Source organism: Halictus rubicundus, chromosome 17 (assembly GCF_050948215.1).
Source record: "Halictus rubicundus isolate RS-2024b chromosome 17, iyHalRubi1_principal, whole genome shotgun sequence".
Classification (NCBI taxonomy): Eukaryota; Metazoa; Arthropoda; class Insecta; order Hymenoptera; family Halictidae; genus Halictus; species Halictus rubicundus.
Window position 1 is genome coordinate 1,651,538 of NC_135165.1, and position 15,955 is coordinate 1,667,492.

General features: G+C 46.6%; 1 protein-coding gene across 1 annotated transcript in view; it reads right to left on the minus strand.

The window, feature by feature from the left end:
* Positions 1–8,606: 8,606 nt before the first annotated feature.
* Positions 8,607–15,955, minus strand: part of LOC143362582 (protein Skeletor, isoforms B/C) — a 52,329-nt gene continuing 44,980 nt past the window's right edge. The window contains exons 5-12 of the mRNA XM_076802873.1: positions 12,349–12,587; positions 11,788–11,968; positions 11,580–11,600; positions 10,297–10,675; positions 9,808–10,128; positions 9,438–9,561; positions 8,885–9,179; positions 8,607–8,808 (exon numbers count right to left, since the gene is read on the minus strand). Coding sequence (XP_076658988.1) covers positions 8,689–8,808; positions 8,885–9,179; positions 9,438–9,561; positions 9,808–10,128; positions 10,297–10,675; positions 11,580–11,600; positions 11,788–11,968; positions 12,349–12,587 — 1,680 coding nt within the window. The 3' untranslated portion in view covers positions 8,607–8,688. The remainder of the gene's footprint in view (positions 8,809–8,884; positions 9,180–9,437; positions 9,562–9,807; positions 10,129–10,296; positions 10,676–11,579; positions 11,601–11,787; positions 11,969–12,348; positions 12,588–15,955) is intronic.

Consider the following 15,955-nt stretch of genomic DNA (forward strand, 5'->3'; position numbering starts at 1 on the left):
ACATTGGAGTTTCAAACAACGGGGCCGCTCTTCGGCAACGGGCTTCTCGCGGTTCCCATCAAGGAATGAGTAGATCAATATATATATATATATATATATATATATTCTTTTAAGTATTTGTAATATTTCTTCCTTTATGAAGCTTACAATTTTGGTTAAAGTTAAAACGGTTCTCAGGTCGACACAAACAAAATTTGTACGAATGAAGTAATTGCATATTCTTCAAAGCTTTTAACTTTTTTAGGGGGAGTTCACGCGGAGACTGGCCCGAGTTTTTCCTCCGAAGAGCGTCCCCGTGCTAATCATCTATTTTCCCAGGGGGGGTTAATGATGCTTTAACTGGCGAGAGCAGTCTTTTTTATATTCTTTTTCCCATTATATTATTATTTATACCTCGTACTGTAACTTCGAGCTTCGAGTTTAATATGTGCAGGACACGCGCTCGCGTCCCTCTCTGCGCGGCTTTGGTGCGTATTTTGTATGCGTGTTCTCGTTTCTCTGGTTCGTTTCTCGAAAGACAGACCTCGACGCTGCAAAGTGAACTCTCTTCGCTTCTTCGATCAACTTTACGGTACTGCGCACATTATAGACTATATCAAGGAAATCAACGCCGCTTCGCGGAATCTTCGTTCCGAAAACGAAGGAAACGAGCAAACCGGATGTCGCGCGACGTCCACACACGCTCCTCCTTCGTTCACATACTCGGTCGACATCCGACACAATTGTTCAGTCAACATCGACTCACGAAAACGCCCGAAACTCAGGGAAATGAAACGGGGAAGCTCCTCGCTTCAGGCCAGGGCTTGAAACGGTTTCGAAAATCAATATTTTTCTATGTTTTCTTTTTCTTTTCAAAAGTAGGAGCTTGATCAATGCGGAAAGTGAAGAAGAATTGGTTCCAGAACCGACGTGGAAACGAAAATTGGGAATCACAACCGAAACAGATAATGTGTATAGTTGTAATCGATACTACAACAATTCTCAAGCCCGATTGGGAGCCCGATTGGGTTCAGGCAACGGAAATCGTCGAACAAACACTTCAGAGACACGCATACTCTAGTCACTTAGAAAAGCTATTGAAATCTCGCTCACAACGAGAGCTTGGATCTTGAATATTCAAGCGAAACCTAAGATCCCCGGATCTAACGTGAATATGCAATATTTGACTTGCTTCGCGAAACTGCGTCGTTCCTAGGGGCGTTGCTAATTAATTTAGAATCGATTAAACGAAGACAGCGTTTTGGGAAGTCTGTTTTCTGTTCCGCAGCTTCGCGAAACAAGTTTCTTGAACATAGACGATCGAAATGCACGATCTAGGGGCGTGGGATCGATCCGGGGAATATCGTTGTTCGAGGACGAACGAAAAAAGAAAAGGAGGAATGGAAAGGACGACACGTGCAACAATACACACAGACACACGTGACCGGAAACACAGCATGCTGCAACGACGTCGTAATTCAAACTCGTATACATCTTTGTATGCAGTCAGCAGGTTCACGATCCCGTCGATTGATCGATGGATCGTCGACAAGCGGTGCTTCCCGTGGTCCGAGAACGAGCGATTGATCTCTCTCTTTGCGTGTTCTTCTTCTTCTAATCGATCATTCATTTTTCGTTAATCTCTCGTTAATCTTCTCGGACCGGGAAACAGCCAGACAGACACACGCGCACACACACGAGGATCCCGACGATTGAGTGTTGACTTTTACAGTAATACGAGTACACGATTAATAGAATTATCTTGTTGATTAACCTAGTCTAACACGTAAACGTTGAAAAAAACGGTTGACAATTGTTTATCGTTCTCGATAAGTGACTACGATTTATTTTTTTTCCCCTTATTCGCCGCCGAGAGCTTGATAAATTCGCCGAAAACTCACCCCTATGACCCTCAGGACTTTTCGTCTTCGCCTCTCTGCCCGATACCTTCTCTCTCGTTATCATATTTAATTACGTGCTCTTCTCCTTCTTCTTCTTTCTTTCTTTCTTTTTTTTTTGTAATTCGCTTCTTCGTTAGCTTCTCACCACAACTAAGTTACTCGCTACGGGATACTTTCTAATCGCTAATGGGCTCGCGCGTCAGCGTGTTCGAAAACGATTTATCTACGGATATTTTGGAAATGGTACTCATGGACTCCTCCCCTTCGGCTCCTCGCACTCGTGTCTGACCGCAAACTGGCCTAATCTACTTCTCCCCCGGCCTTCAGACTTTCTTCCGGCGCGCAGGTTCGTCGATCGTCCCCCTAATTAACGCTTTCGCCTGATCGACCATACCCGGTAACAGAAATGTTCCTCTGGCGTTGGAAAGCTCAATATTTTCGACGAAACTCGTCGTTCTCGTGGAGCCGTTATGACACTACCGGAAACGCCGAGGTTTCAGAGAGCTTCCGGGGGCTCGTTTCTATTCGCCGCGAATTCCTCCAGCGATGTCCTCCTTTGAAATGTACATCCTCGACACTTTTAACGCAACTCGGGACGGCCTGTCGTAACAAACGAGTACTTATCGTATCCTTTTTGTACATGGTTCCACTTTCGATCGTTCTGCGCGTCACGTCGACACCGCTGGAGCTGAACATCGCAACGCGAGACGCGGTACAGTAATCTTGAAACCTTTTCCACGCTGGTTTACCCAAGGTTCAAGGTTCAAGGAAAGCGTGCGATCCGCCGAAAAGTACTGTCCATTTTCGTGAAAAACGAATGTCATAACTATTTCGCCGGTTTAACTGAAAGGTGAGAAAATCACTAGGAAAATAATAGAGATCGCAGGACAGATATAAAATGGAGAACCTAATTTTCGTTGAGCACGGTTCTCGAAACCTGGATAGTACTTCCCGGCGGACCAGCCGGAAAACAATGCGACTCGAATCGGTGGAAGGGAGATATATATCTCTGTGGAAAATCGCGTGGCTCGGAGGGTTTAACAGCTTCGCGTTTCCTCGTATTCCCTCGAGTTTGCCGGTGCGAGGAGCCGAAGCGCCGATACGACAAATCCCTACTCGCCATCCACGCCGTGCTCGTAAAGTGTGAAAATATATTTTACCACAAGGACAAGATTCAGAAAGATATTCAGTTTAAAAGTCTCCGAGTATCTCTACGGTTATCGTTGAAACGAGACGATCTTCGTCGTTACATGCATATTGACAGTGTTATACAATCGGTCCGAGTTAATCGACGCATCCGCGGGAATCCGCCTCGAACGACGTTTCGCCCGCTTTATCTCCTATGACACACAATCACCATAACCGAGAATCCTCCGTTCTCCGTGGTCTTCCGCGCGATCGTTCTCGTACGATCAGAACGATCGTGCAGCGACCGAAGTCGTTTCGTTCGATTCTTCCGAAATATTCCTCAGACGGCCTTCGGGGGGAAATCAGAATGGCGCCGATCTCGGGGACGCGCGACACCGCGCTCGTTAACTTTAACTCATTCCCGTAAAACGTTCGCTGTTTTCTGTTCGGAGAACGTCCCGAAGCTTTTGCCGGAGACATCTTAAGATAGGGATATGTTCGATAAGGATATGTCTGCGAAAGCAATTCGATATGAACGGAGAATTATGAGAGAGACTGGCCCTCCGCAGCTCCGCAAAATGGCGACGCAACCGCCCGCGAACGCTTCAGGAGCTTCCTACGAGTTTGTACAAAAATAACAACTCGCGAATGGAACGTTGCGACTTTGAGCAAACTTATTCTAACTGAACCTTGATCAAATCAGTTTCAGCAGGATTTTGCTATAAATCGGTAGATCAATTTCTGCGCACATTCCTAAGCTTCGCACGCTTGGTATCCTCGATTTCACCCTGGACAAGTGTAACCCATTCGTTGAGATACCAAATTCAATACCAAATACAACTGTTTCTATGTTATGTCTTCTGTTTCTTTAAAATATTTTCTTGTTAAAGGAAAAGGTTTGGATCGTCTAGGGTTAGATCTGAACGCGGCAACCGGAAGCTGCTTCGGCCAGCAAAGACAGTAGCTCTCGACGAGGAACGTTCTCGCAAGGTATTTAGACAGCTGGGCCGCCATTTATTTTTTCAGCGTCTAGGAAGATGGAATTATATTCCACCGCCTCGGGTCTGTTCGCGAGATCGGCGCGTCGAAGGAAAAATTTACATGGAACGCTATCTGGACCTTAACTACCACACGAGACATAAAATCAGAGACATAATAGTTTAACCGACGATCCGTGGGGGCCGATCGACGAGGGACCGATCCCGATCGATCGGCGCCTCGATCGTCCTCTCACGCGCTCATCCCGTCTCCCTTTATCTTCTTCCGATCGACAGATCGCGGACCAGGCGAATCAACGCGAGAGATCCACGAACCGGCGATCGCGCACACCGGAAAAACAAGGTAGGGTCTTTTCCCTCGATTACGCTATTATTTGCTCCTTAACCGCTAACAACTTGAGGGACTCGTAAGCCGGGCTGCTCTCCGCGACGCGACGGTTCGGACCGGTGGTCGCCTAACCGCTGACTATCCTACTAGAGTGAAAAACGAGAGACAGTCAGAGACAAAGATAGAGAAACGGTAAAGGGTCAATGGGACGAGATAGAAAGATATACAACTTTACGCTATTTAATCCTCATTTAGCTATTAATCCTCGAGAGCTCCTCCCCCCCGCGCCCCGTTTGTATATCTGTACATTCATATTACAATTAGCAGGCTTATTCAGGATACACGAGCCCTCTCCCCGACCTTTGTACAGTTGTACCTCGAATAATTGATCCGTACAGAGACCTCTGCTCGCTCGAAACGCCTCGAGAGATCTATATATCGTCGACAAACTTTGCGCAGGCCGCGCGCGCGCGCGACACACGTCGTCCCGGCCTCGTTTGTACTTAAAGGAATTGAGAGTACAGTTATTGTCCGATTAGTCTAAAAACTGGGAATGGTGAACCGTATCCGCATACGTCGAAGTCCAACGATCCGCTCCACCGGCCCGAGAAAAAATATATGTAGAATTCTTTCCTCTATCATGCGAATAGATTTAATATATTAACTTGGTAATTATTGTTCGAACAGGGTCGACTTTCGCGTGTACACGATTATTGTCCTAGAATGAACCCTTCTCCCCCCCCCCCCCCGCGCGACTGGACACCAAAAATGGCTGCCGAAAACGGGAGCCACCGGTCCGACCGATCCCGCGGGAGCAGCCCTCCGCCGTTAATCCAATCCGGCAAGTCGGTACTCTTTATTATTGTCGTTCACAGAAGTAGGAGTTTGTATCCACTTACGTGCTAGAAAACTCCCCGACTCGCTTCGAAAAACGAAAACGAACGCAGACCGGACGAAAAGGGGAGAGGAAGAGGGGCCCGGGAACGGGGTGTACAGGAGCGGAAACATAAACGGGACTATTCTTCTCCAAGGCAACGCGACGCGACAACCGACTCACACCACCTTCGAACCACCCGGTAGCTTCGAGACGATTATTGTCAACTCGTCACCAGACTGCGAGTCTTCATGCGAAATGCCTCGTTCTTTTCTTCGTTAATACTAGCAGAATTTATCTCGCAGACTTTTCCGTTAAAATGTTCGATCAAACGTACCTCCCCTATATTAACCCTTTGCACTCGAGTGGTGACTCTGGAGCACCACTAAAAATTGTTGTGGCATTGTTTGAAAGAAATTAAAAAAACTATTACAAAATTTGTATTCAATTGATTACTAAAGATTTAAATATTATATGTAGAAGTCGGATCGGTTTCGTATGATTAAAACGAAAATATTCTGAGACGGAAGAAAAATTTCGTTTTAGAATGAAAATAGCGCCGAGCGCAAAGGGTTAATTTAGTGGATTTGTTCTGCTTAGTTTTTCTCACCGATGCGTAAAATCTGCAGTCTGATTACCGGCATTTCTGTGTGATTTATTGTACGCAGTCTCGCTTTTTATAATGATACACGCGAATGGTCAATTCGAAGAATGGCACGTGCGAGTCGGACGTGAGTCGCGGACGCCGGAAAACAGTTGTTCGATCCCCTTGGAGAATCGCCGTCGAGTATGCCAGCCCGGATATATCGGGGTTATTGTCGCTCAGCTTACTTAACGGGTGTTCCCGAAAGTAGCCCTAATTAGTTCCCTAATTAGAAGCTGCCTCATTCGACGCGGCTACGGGAGATGACGGTGCACTGGTCGCTCGTATGATCACACTTTAGCTTTCATTTTCTTTTCCTTTTGCTTCCACCGATTTGCAAGAACAAGCAGCTCCTCCAATTGCTGTGTTGATGAGTGCGAAAACTTCGGGGCTTGGACCAGTGGAACTATAAAATTAGTTTTATATTACGGATTTTGTATTGTAGAGATTTTGGATTCGAATCACGCACGAACTCAATTTACTCGGAGAAATTATGGACCGAAAAAATACCAAGTTGAAGTATGGCCGTCTAGAGAAAGAAAATGTCCACCGAGCGACGAGTGCGGTGACCAGCAGCCAAATGACATTAATTTTCCAAGTGCCTCTCTCTCTCTTTATATGTATACACGTACCTCATGTTTATGCATGTATGTTTAATATATGTATATGTATATGTATATATTTATATGTAATGTATATGTTAAGTATGCGTATGCAGTTAAATACATACTGGTCTTCGTACGATAAGCAATCGGAATTGCGAAGAATTTTTCGCTGCTGAGAATTTTGAGGACGCCCCGTTACTTAGAATCTGGACACACCGGAAGTATCGAGAGTCTGGTTCCCGAAAAAGAGGTCCGCGGACCTCCGTCTTCCTGGATTGATTATGTATTTCTCTGATTTCTTGGTTGTACGTTCCTCGCGTTTTCCTCGAACAAATCTGATTACAGGAATAACTCTCCCGTTCGTCTACGAACTTTCATAATTATACAAGTATCACCGAATTCCATCCGGAGCGCAGAGATAGGCACAGAGACACTACGAACGAAGGGTTGAATCGATTTGAAATAATTATTTACACCGTGCAACGGAAGATACGAATAATTCCCTCGCTGTTCCCTATCTCTGACACGCTCGCGGTTCCTAGAATAAAATTTCTTAAAAACTCTAATCGCGCGTTCGTTACGAAAATTTTTCTTTAACGCGAACGGACCAGTTCCTAAGTACTCGAGGGGCATCGCCTGTCCGAGTGGCTCCTAATTCGTGTAATTAAACAAGTTTCATTATCTGTACCCAAGGCACATTTTAACTTTCATTCCGTTTTAGGAAGGTCCACTCTATAGTATGTACATATTATAGCATTGTTACACGTACAAGGGGAATAGTTCACAACTGTGTCACCCTTAACTCGCGCGCAGCACCGATCATAACTAATCTCCGAACCCTCGCTACAATAATTAACAATTTTTATTGCACGATGCCTGGCGGTCCCAGGCATCCTCAGGAAACGTTCGTTGAAACGTTTGTTAATTCTAACAGCCAAGAATTGTTCAGAACGTACGTAACTTCGTGATACGTAACGTTGTGATCAGAAAGTACGTAACTTCAAACGAAACTGAATAAATTATTTTCACGCGTAACTTTTATCCCCGGTCCACGAGTTCCCCAATCATTTTCTTCCAGTAATTGGCACGGTTGTTGTCTAGCGATTGTTGTCTGTCGAACGATTATGACCGGTGCCGTGTGCCACAAGTTCCGCGGCGTTGTACATGATTCATGTTTCACTCAACGATTCCCTCGCTCACGTCGTTCTGACGCTACCCTACGTATTATTGTCAAGTCGACAGCATTTATATAAATGTATACCTTAACGGCTACTCGATTCATTAATGTTACATTATACTCGACTGTAGCTTTGTGCAAAATTTACATTGTACATCACGTACCGTCGACAAAGCGGCCCGATCCGACCGCCCGCCGGCCATCGCGCTACCTTATTTTCCCTGTCGACGACCATGATCGATATTCCCCCACCCCCCTCCCGCCCCTGAACGACATTATTGTCAAATACTTTCGATCTGTTTCCTGATTACGTTTATTGTCACCGATCTTCGATCGTCATTCTCTTTTCTCCCCGCTCCCCAAGTCAGTCCCTTAAAATATATATATATATGTGTGTGTACTTAAACGTTAAAAATCACTTCTCGGATTCTCGTTTCACTTGCGGGGCTTTGAAACGTGCGTACTTGTATCGTTAACGTACCGTATGCACTTGTGTACGCATATTATATATACATATATATACACATATATGTATATATCCATAATATACATGTATGTATGTATATGTATAGGTTTAATATGTATTTGTATATATATATATATATGTATGTATGTATGTATGTATGTATAAATATACATATACATATGTATACCGTATAATACGAAATATTGAATCTGATAGATCTTAAAAATATTCTGCTAATCTTCTTACCTTTAGATTAAACCTTACGAGCTAAGTACTTTCATACAACCTTGTATCGTTTGATCAACCGAGTCTGGTATTTGCGTTTCCGATTTTTTTCTCCTTTTTCTATTTTCTTTTTCTCTTTCTTTCTCCTTCTCTCTCTCTCTCTCTCTCTCTCTCTCTCTCTCTTTCTTGCTTGTCTGTCTTCATGTTAATTTGTTACCATCGTCGTTGCGTGTCAGGCGAGTCGTGTGTCCGTCCCCACCCCCGTTGCGTCCTTCTGTTTTTCGTTTCTATTCGCCAACCCCGCGTCCTCCGAATTCCTCAGCCACCACTCTTCTCTCGCGCGGCTCTCTGGCCGTCAATGGATTCATCTCAAGAGACTCAGGAGACCGAGGACCAACGATGCGACCATCGTCAAGGTCGGCAGCGTTGTGCACGCGCCGCCGACCACCTGTATCTTCCAGCCCATGTTGTCGTGCGAGTAACACTGACGGAATAGAAAGGTTCTCGTTAATAAATCGTGCCATTCTGCAAAGCGTTTCTTGCACGGAAGTGTCGCGCACCTGGTAGTACACCTCATCGGGGGTGTCTTCGTCGACGGTCCACACGAGCTCGCCCGGTTCGCCCTGGTCGCACTCGAGCCGGAGGGTTTCGAAGAAATCCTTGAACGTCTTCGTGTCCGAGCTCGTGTCGACCGTCTTATGAACCCATTTGCAGAAGCGGCCGGCCGCAGTCGGTTCGGGGTAGCCCTCCGCGTCGAATTTCACCCCGGCGTACACCTTCTCGTTCGCTCGATCCTCTTCGCTTTTCTTACCGTAACCGCCCTTTCGACTGCTCGTGATGTACAAGGGATGGTACCTGCAACATCCACAGTCAGAACACAGATTCGCACCGTAGCAGGTTTCGCGCGTGGTAAAACTTCGAACTTCAAAAGGGCCAATTTGATTTATGATGAGGGTGAATTTGGTCTGCGCGAGGGGGTTCATTCGCAGGAATCTGTATAATTAGCGTCGAATTATTCGAACAATTCGAATTGGGAACAGTGGCTGGTCCCCACGAATTCCGACGCAATCATCGAATATTGACCGGTCGCTGACGATTCGAGTTTCTAGTCACCTGTCCATGTTGGTGGTATCGTTCCCGCCCTCCACTATGAACGTGTAGGTCTGCCCTCTTTCGACGATCAGCTTGGGGACCAGCAGGTCGTTCATGTACCAGGCGACGTCGCCGGAAGGCTGCCCTGCGATAAAACGATCCGTCAGTTTCGATTGTCTGTCATAATAATTGGACTAGCAAATAAAAAGCTTGCTACAGTTGTCCAAGCGGTCCCTGGTTATTCTAACGAAGTTTGGATTCAGAAAGACTACTCGACCGGGGGTAGCAAAGTTGTACACGGTCCTCGAATGAAGAAAAATATAAATTTCCATGGAAGTGGAAGGGTACCGCTTGGACGAGACTCGGGAAGGGGTCTCTCAGCGATTGTTACCGGTGATCATCGAGTATCCCTTCTTGCCGCCGGTGGGACCTATCCTGGCGTTGAACGTGGTCTCGTTGCTGATGACCAACAGCGGCCAGGACTTCGGATCGGGCAGGTCCGGCAGGTTGTAGAGGGAGTTGGTGCACTTGCGGTCGTTCTTCGACGTGAAATCGATACGAATGTTCCCGGTCGTCTTGTCGATGTTCTCGTGGGCGTTCGCCTCTCCTGTCGCGTTCAAAGGTCCTATCGCCGCGATCACGCTCGTCTCGTAGCTCGGAATCATTTTGTCCCTCTCTGGCTCGTTGGTGCTCAGCGGTCTCGTGTAGGTCACTGAAAATCATTGGGACGTTATTACTCTGTTCCCATTGCAGGGAGGATCGCAGGGTTTTTGGTTCTCTAACAATCCATAAAAACGCAAGCGGTGTCTTTTGTTTGTGCAACTTTCCCCCGCGGTTTCTGTGGGGGCAGTTCGCAGGTGGATAGGGGCTGGTGGCACACCTGTGGTCACTCCGTTCCTCCTCTCGCCGTGCACGTAGACGGCGTCGTTCTTGCCCCCTATTCTCTTGTCGGGGCACACGCCCTGCCGGCCGTCGCACTGAGCGTACGCGGATATGTAGTAGTCCTCGGCGATGAACTCGCCGGTCTTGTTGTCGTAAGCGACCACGACCACGTCTCCCCCGATCATTTCAGACCTGCCGTCGGTGCCGGACAGGCCGAACATGATGTACTGGTCCTCGCGGATGCGACCCGACACCCTGATCTGTATGTCGTCGTCGATGATCTCCCATTGCACCTGCACCCGACCGTCCAGCATCTGCTTGCAGTTCGTCAGCTCCCTCAGCGTCGGCGGCGGCGGCGGTGGCGGCGGACTGCGAGTCTGAAAACGCGCCCCAGAGGACTCTCTTCAAACACCATAACTGCACCGGCAACGGCACACTGTGTCCATCGGGCCGAGTCGGGAAATCGTTTCCGGCTATCAACTTTACTCGCAGATGCGCAACAAGTACAGGGATACGTCTCGATACACGGCCATTAATACTCGGACACTCTTGACAAGATGATTTCAACCCTTAGCACTCTGAAGCACCACTGGAAATTGTTGTGGCAATATTTCAAGGAAATTGCAAAAAATATTACAAAATTTGTACTCAATTGATTACTAAACATTTCAATGTTATATGTGGAAATCGAATCAGTTTCGTACGAATCAAATGAAAATATTCGAAGACGGAAGAAAAATTTAGAGTTAAAATAGCGCCGAGTGGAAAGGGTTAATACTGAACAGGGTTAACACTAGGTTTACGGAGCACTAAAAATGACTATTTCACGTTACTTTAGAAGACACTGTCGTGGCGCAGTGGTCAGGGTGCTAGTTTTCGACGAAAACGTCCAAGGTGTTCGAATCTCGTTCGGGTAAGATAAAATACTGTTTTCAAATACATTACTTTACAAAAATAACATGATCGTATCTATCAAAATTTGTGAGTTCATCTTATTATAAGAATATATATCCAAAGAAATCAATTTGTTAAATAATTCCTCATGGATGCAACTTTACAATCTCAATATTCGTAAATTGAAAATATTAGTATCCGCCATTTTAACGAGTCCCGTAAATCTAGTGTTAAGATAGTTTCCGACTCGACCTCTGATGTACGTACAACATTGATCACACCGTGAGAGATATACATATATGCACTGTGTGTAGTGTTCAATTTCGATTGAATGACAGCTAAGTTTGAGAGGGTGTGTGTTGTGTACACTTTCTTTGCGTTACTTACAGGATTGTACCACCAATGCGGCTATCCCCGGCAAAATGATATGAGATTAATTCAACTTTTCAACATTTCGACAATTAATAGGTCGCTAAGCTTGCAATGAAGTACAGAAAGAGGAGAGATAGAGAGAGAGAGAGAGAGAGAGAGAGAGAGAGAGAGAGAGAGAGAGAGCGATTGTGATTTGCTGGGTTCGAGAAAGTGCTTCAGTTACCGTGATCTTGGTCTGACCGAGTGATTTAGGAACCTCCAGGTCTCTCGGGATTATAACATGTCCGAAACTTTCCTTGAGCTCGTTGGACCACACCGACAACCATTCTATGTCGTAGACGGTCAAATTGCCCGGCAGGACTATTTCGATGTCCTGGCCACGGTATTCTGCCAGCGAATCCAATCTGAAACAAGAACAGCGTCGATCTCCCGAAAAGCGTACGCGTATCCGTTGATTATCGATCTCATCGACGCGTCGTGCAAGTATAGTAATCCGTACTGTTTGCTTTACGAATCTCCCCGAGCTGCGGTATGCAGAATATCGTTCGAATTTTAGGAACAACATGATTTCCACGGTCGCTCGAACGCGACGCAGTTCGGAGAAGTATGACAGTGAACTTTTTTGGATACTGCAACTCGAAGCCAGCTGTGCCCAATACTTTTGCCGTATTGGATAAACTGTGCAGGCTAAACTGCGAGGTTCGCGGGACTATCTTAATTCCGAGGACGCGCATAGGTCCGCGGAAATTTCGCCGGCTCCACAGAAGGATTAAACGGTTGGTACTTGTTTATCTCGTTGGGCACTTTGATGCCGAACGTGTTGGGCTCCGTGCCGTTCCCGACCCAGAAGTGTGTGTCCTTGCCAGCCCCGTCGTAATGCAAATTCGGTATGTAGATAGTTCTGCTATCCAGGATGGAGATATTCCCGCTGCGAAGCCCGTGCTTCAGCCTCGAGAACTCCGACAGCATTCTGGCCTTCGGCACCGTCAGATTCTGCGGGATATTCACGACGGCTAAGCTCATCTGAAATTAAGGACACGCTTGATCCCCTCAAAGACCTTCCAAACTCATCCTTTCCCGATTCTTTCGACTCGGCCGCCGGAAATAGCAACGTCCCCGAGCCTTCCCGTTTCGCTTTCCAACAATACCTTCAGCCGCGCCGACAACCCTCGAAAACTATGCTCGGTCTGTAGCTCGATTATCGAAATTTCGAAAATTATCCCCACGAGATATCCGTGGGAAATACGTTACACGGGAACACGAGTTACCACCGAGGGGTGCCGCGATTCGTTTCTTCCGAATCGAAAGAGAATTCTGTTCTTTCGAGACGAATATTCTTCTCTTTCTCGTAGGAAATGGCGCGCGCGTCAGAGACGTTCTAATCGCCGCCGTGGCTGTGAAAGGGATCGCAGGGGGCAAGGGGTCAAGGAACTTTTCTCGTCTGGACTGGAAGCACGCGGACGCACGGGGTCGGTGACAGGTGAAGCTTTTCCATCGGGAGTGAAAAGGACTGTGGTTTCCGGGCTTTCGAACGGGAACCGTCTCATCAGCCTATCTTTCAGAGACCGCATATTTACACCCTCGCCGTCGAAAAAGTCGATCTATCATCCCTTACCCCCTGTTGAAGCTGACGTACCGATAGGGTGGCTGGTTTCAGGTCGTTTATATTCTAAGTTCCGTCAAACGTCTGAATAAGTGAGACGGGGTGGAAATGGCGGCGCGGGAGAAAGAGAGAGAGAGAGAGAGAGTGGAGAGGGACAGAGCACGGTGAAAGTAAAAAGAGAAAGATCTCGAGCGGGACCTCGTAAAATCCGAGAAACGGATTCCACCCTCTATACACAGGGTGATCTACTCTCTTACCCCCGGGGGAGCGTTTTATGGGAGAAAATTCAACGTTCTCGACGATTTCTCAACTCATTCCGAAACCCCGGACAAATCTATTCGCTTACGATACAGTTTTATACACTTGCTCCCTCCCTCCTAGCGCTGTTTCCTTATTGCGCTCGCTGCGCGAAACTTCAATGAGCTTCTTCAATTAGCTTATGGTCCCAACTTTAACCCTTTGCACTCGGAGCCGTCGATTCTAGACTCGTAATGTCGCGAAGGGTTAATAAGTTCATGAAAAACAACCTTCGATTCTTCGCGTGAAACGCGCACTGTTGAAATTCAACGATACCATAGCGTCTTAGGCATAAGGATTTAGGCGTAAGAAGAACTCAGGCGGGGTCACAAAGTCGAGACTGTTAGTCAGTCCGGTAGAAGCAGCAAGCCTGTGCAGGTCGCAACTTTTGAAAGAGCTTTCACTTATACCATTTACATAAGGATTAAACACACGATACGCGGAAACATTGTGCCGTTATTTGTACCAACAAAGTATATACGGAATAAAGTGTGGTTTGCTGAATAACGTACTATTAAAGAACATTTCCAACGTGCACCAACGAGTCTATTCTAGAACGATTTTTCCCCTGTAAAATGTTGAAGCCACGAAGCGTACAGGGTCGAACGAAATTTCGGGTGTTGACGCAAGGGTTGAGGAATAAACAATAAGCAATCGACGGGGATTTAAACTCGCCGGATCCAATGTGGAAACTGTCAGACGCGGACCCTCGAGAGTCTCTTGCTCGGTGGAGAACCAATTTTGAGTGCACCGTGCCCACTCAAAACACCATTAGGCTTCGAGTCCCAGTTCATTGGTAGGCCAGCATCTCCGGCGATTGTACGAATGCGTGCACGTACACGCACACGCACACGCGCGCACGTGCGCGGCGACGCCGCGAGGGTGGATATGATTGACGAGCCCTTAAACGAAATGGGATTAATGCGCGTGCAAATTTCGAGCCCTCGGGAGAACGACGCGCCGCAGCCCGCTGATAATGATTATTATTAACGACGGAATTAGCATTCGACCACCGCGAACCTCGAAGGGAGGCTCCGATCGCTTCCGAGCGAAATCTTCGTCCGGAACACGCTGCAAAACTATGGTCGTTCCGAATACAAATTTTCTGAAATTTGAAGCGAAGCTTTTAGCACTTTAGAGGTGGTAATCAAATTGTTTCCACGTCTTTCTGATTCACAAAAATGTAACACGCGCCCTTTCACTTGACGCACCGAGCCCAATTTTGGTTTTCAAGCGGTTTTTAAATTGTTGGTGTCCCGAGAGCTCCGCTGTAAAAGTCGGAAGTCCCCGGAAAGTGTTGAGTTTTGATTTTGCATTAAAGTAATTACCGGCGAGCACGATTGGCATATTTTTGTGACGGGAACCGTAGAAGTTTCTAACGCGATTAATTCGCAGGGTTTTAACGGGACGTTTCTAAATAATGGTCAGCGTTGATCCGCCGGCTGCGAGGCAGGAAACTCTGTCCTCGGAGCAGTAATCTGCGAGCGGAATTAGCGCGAGCGAGCAGACTTCGAGCTGTCGGCTTTGAAGCGTGCCGCTCGTCGCGCCGGTTCGGTTAATGAAGGAGTTTTCTTGCCAGCTAGCCGACTTACCGGGAAATTATTAATCGATCTTCCGCCGGAGCTGGAGTCCCGTTGACAAACATTTCTAAAGCCGTCGCGGCGCCGCGCGTCGTCTACGCCTCTCGAGCATTTAAACACATTAACCCGGAGAGGAGATCCGTCTTCACGGATTGCTACTCCGAGGATAATGCGCTTCGACGGAGGGAAATTAAATTCGAAAGCCGTGGGAACAATTTCGATCAACCGGGAAACTCTCTCCGGGCCGCGCGCGTCTGTCCCTTAAAAATCCCCGCCCTTTACACGATCTTCCGACCTCGCTGAGAATTGTATCAACTCGATTTTTCAATGTTTAACACTTCGATCGCCAAACTGGAAAAATCCCGTAAAATCGAATCAAGTTATTCGATGAAATAAAAATGGAAAAAATTAAATGCACGATACTATTGGAAGTATGGGTATTAAAGAAAACCACACTGTTATAAAATATGAAATAAGATTTATGTCAGAATAGTAACTCTAGAAGCACGTTGTGCGACACGTCTTTATCCAGCGAAAGAAACGTTACGAGAATGAAACGCAAGAGATCGAAACAGGGGAGCAACAGTCCAATATTAACAACTGAAGATCGAGGGTCCGATGCCGGGGACAACATACAATGTATATTAACTGTGGATACAATGTATGCATATACAGGTAAATAGCCGGTTCCATCGATCCTACCTTTTAAAGAAATAATAGATTGATCTTGTTCTACATTTATGAAATAAATTCCAACAGATACCGAGTAGTCCTCCAACTTTCTCGCATGTTACAGATCCTAATCAAGTTTGGTACAATGAATATATCAACGTAAAAATTCCGTTCCCGGTGACGTGGCATTCAACGTGTTAAGCGGACATTGTCATTTTTGTGGATCACTCAAACGTAGT